We start from the raw sequence: 2,370 nt of genomic DNA on the forward strand, positions 1-2,370 counted from the left end.
CGAACTGGCGGACCTCCTTTAGTGTTACACATTGAACGGAAACGTCACATCTATCACCACAATGGCGGAAGAAAGTGTTTTGGTTGAAGCGTCGTCCTTTATGGATCCCTTTAAAGGGCTTTTGTTGACATATTTTATGCCAGAATCATGCTACGACGAGTTCTTTCTCAATTTCAACTTCCTGGACGGTAAGCGGCTCATTTCTAGTTGAATACGGAAGCTCAGTGACGGAAGAGACTCTTGGAGGATGTATTGCTCAATGCGTCACGTCATAAAGCAGCTGTTACGTTAACGGTATGTACGTTCAACGTCAGGTTAGAGGAGCAGCAGACAGCTTTAGCTATTTGCTATTAATTAAATAAAAAGAAAGTAATTTACCGTAAGTAAAAACATTAAATTGGGACCTTAAAAAAACAAAAACATTCCGGTTATTATGACATTGTATAAGATGCAGCACAACATCTTAAAAACACGCGCGTTGACTGATTTGAACTACTCAATTAAATGCATCCCATGTCAACATGTGACCAAAACACTAGCTGCGTTCCACATCGCGCACTTTTTACTTTTAGTACATACTGCAGCTGCCCTTACAAAGTATGTGCTGTTGCATGCAGTATGCATTGAAGTGGGACATTCTACTTCCTCATAGAATTTGCTTCTTGAAATTTGACCCTCTTGCTCATGTACCTGCAGCGCAAAGGATTGTGGGTCAGAATAGCCAGAAAGGCATGCTGTCCTGCGTACTGCAGAATGCGACTGGATGCAGGAGAACATCCTGGAATTTTCTGGGATAGTGCATTTGACACCATATTGGGCCATGCTAAATATCTTTCTGGCACACTAACTAGTATGGTAGACACACCGTCCTGCAGCCCCAAATACTGACTACAGCTCCACATGGAGATTCATCCACTGCTGAAAATAGTCCCTAAAAATGTTTCCTGTTTGAGTAACATTTGTTGAAAGCTACATGTTTTTGTGACTGATTTGGTGTGTGTGTGTGTGTGTGTGTGTGTGTGTACTTTGATGTGATTTATGACATTCAGCTAATCTCTTTTCATATTTTGGTGCAGTACCATGTCTGAAGATTATGCTGAGCAAAGGCCTGGGGATCGGCATCATCCTGGGATCAGTGATGGGTAAAACACCTCACCTCCACTCTTCATGATTCATAAGTCAGTTGGACTCCTGATTTAGGTTGAGTTTAAGATTTAGATGAATCACTGATCGTGTTGTCCATTTGAAGCCTTCTACTTACCGAGTAGCATTATTTCTTTATTTATTTAACTACTCTTATCAACATTGTATGTTAGATATTAAAATGAAGAGATGAGAAAGTATCATGAATTGACAACTGGTTATTTATTGGCAGGCAACATGAGCAACATATTTCTCTCTCTCTCTCTCTCTCTCTCTCTCTCTCTCTCTCTCTCCCTCTCTCTCTCTCTCTCCTCTCTCTCCTCTCTCTCACAGTGAAGCTGCCTCAGATCTTCAAGCTGATGGGAGCAAAGAGCGCTGAGGGGCTGAGCTTCCACACTGTGCTGCTGGAGCTGCTGGCCATCACAGGAACAATGGCCTACAGTATCGCCAACAAGTTCCCTTTCAGGTTGGGACCAAATGCAAATCAACTCTGTGAAGTAGAGATGCAGCGCTCTGACTTTGTTGTGTCCCATGTTAAGTAAGAAGTTGAGTAACAGTGTGAATGTTTCCTCAGTGCCTGGGGGGAGGCTCTGTTCCTCATGCTGCAGACAGTCGCCATCGGCTTCCTCATTCAGCACTATGGAGGAAGAACCAGCAGAGGTACGACTTACCTCAGGGTGGACGCTCACGTGCACTAATGTGCCCTAGAAGGCAGGTGTGGCGGCTCAGCTATGAAAACAAACACAGAGAAGCTCGGATAACAAAACACACAGAGAGAGATCGGCTCAGGCAGACATTACTCCACTATAGCGTTACACAACTAGTAGTTGTTTGCCGCTATCTTAATGCTCTGAATGTCAGATTTAGCACAAGACTCACCGACAACAAAACTATTGCGAAACAAAATATTTGGTGCAGGGTACTCATGGCTACATATTTGTCTCTCGCCCATCATGTTAAAGTAAGAAGAAATGTACATAGTAAATAACCATTTTACTACTATAATATAGTCTGGGCTAGTCTAAACTGGCTACAACCCGCCCCATAGGAATCTTTACATTGTGAAATAAAAGTGAACCAAACCCAGAGAAACTCAAAGCCGGATTGAGTCCTTGGACATTGTCTCCTCTCTCCCAGGTCTCCTGTTCCTGGTTGTGTATTTTGGCCTGCTGGTCCTCGTGCTGTCTCCAGTCACTCCCATGTCAGTGGTTACCTCCTTACAGGCCT

The 2,370-nt window shown here is 43.5% G+C and overlaps 1 protein-coding gene across 1 annotated transcript; it reads left to right on the forward strand.

Annotated features, from left to right (window-relative positions):
- Window positions 1-36: 36 nt before the first annotated feature.
- Window positions 37-2,364, forward strand: LOC116380449 (mannose-P-dolichol utilization defect 1 protein-like; the record flags this gene model as incomplete). The annotated part of the gene is made up of 5 exons (XM_031842369.1): window positions 37-188; window positions 1,077-1,142; window positions 1,477-1,609; window positions 1,718-1,803; window positions 2,281-2,364. Coding segments are annotated over exons 1-5 (496 nt in total), but the record flags the coding sequence as incomplete, so codon positions are not given.
- Between the last annotated feature and the right edge of the window lie 6 nt (window positions 2,365-2,370).

This window comes from Anarrhichthys ocellatus, unplaced genomic scaffold (genome assembly GCF_004355925.1).
Source record: "Anarrhichthys ocellatus isolate YVR2014 unplaced genomic scaffold, GSC_Weel_1.0 scaffold7268, whole genome shotgun sequence".
Classification (NCBI taxonomy): domain Eukaryota; kingdom Metazoa; phylum Chordata; class Actinopteri; order Perciformes; family Anarhichadidae; genus Anarrhichthys; species Anarrhichthys ocellatus.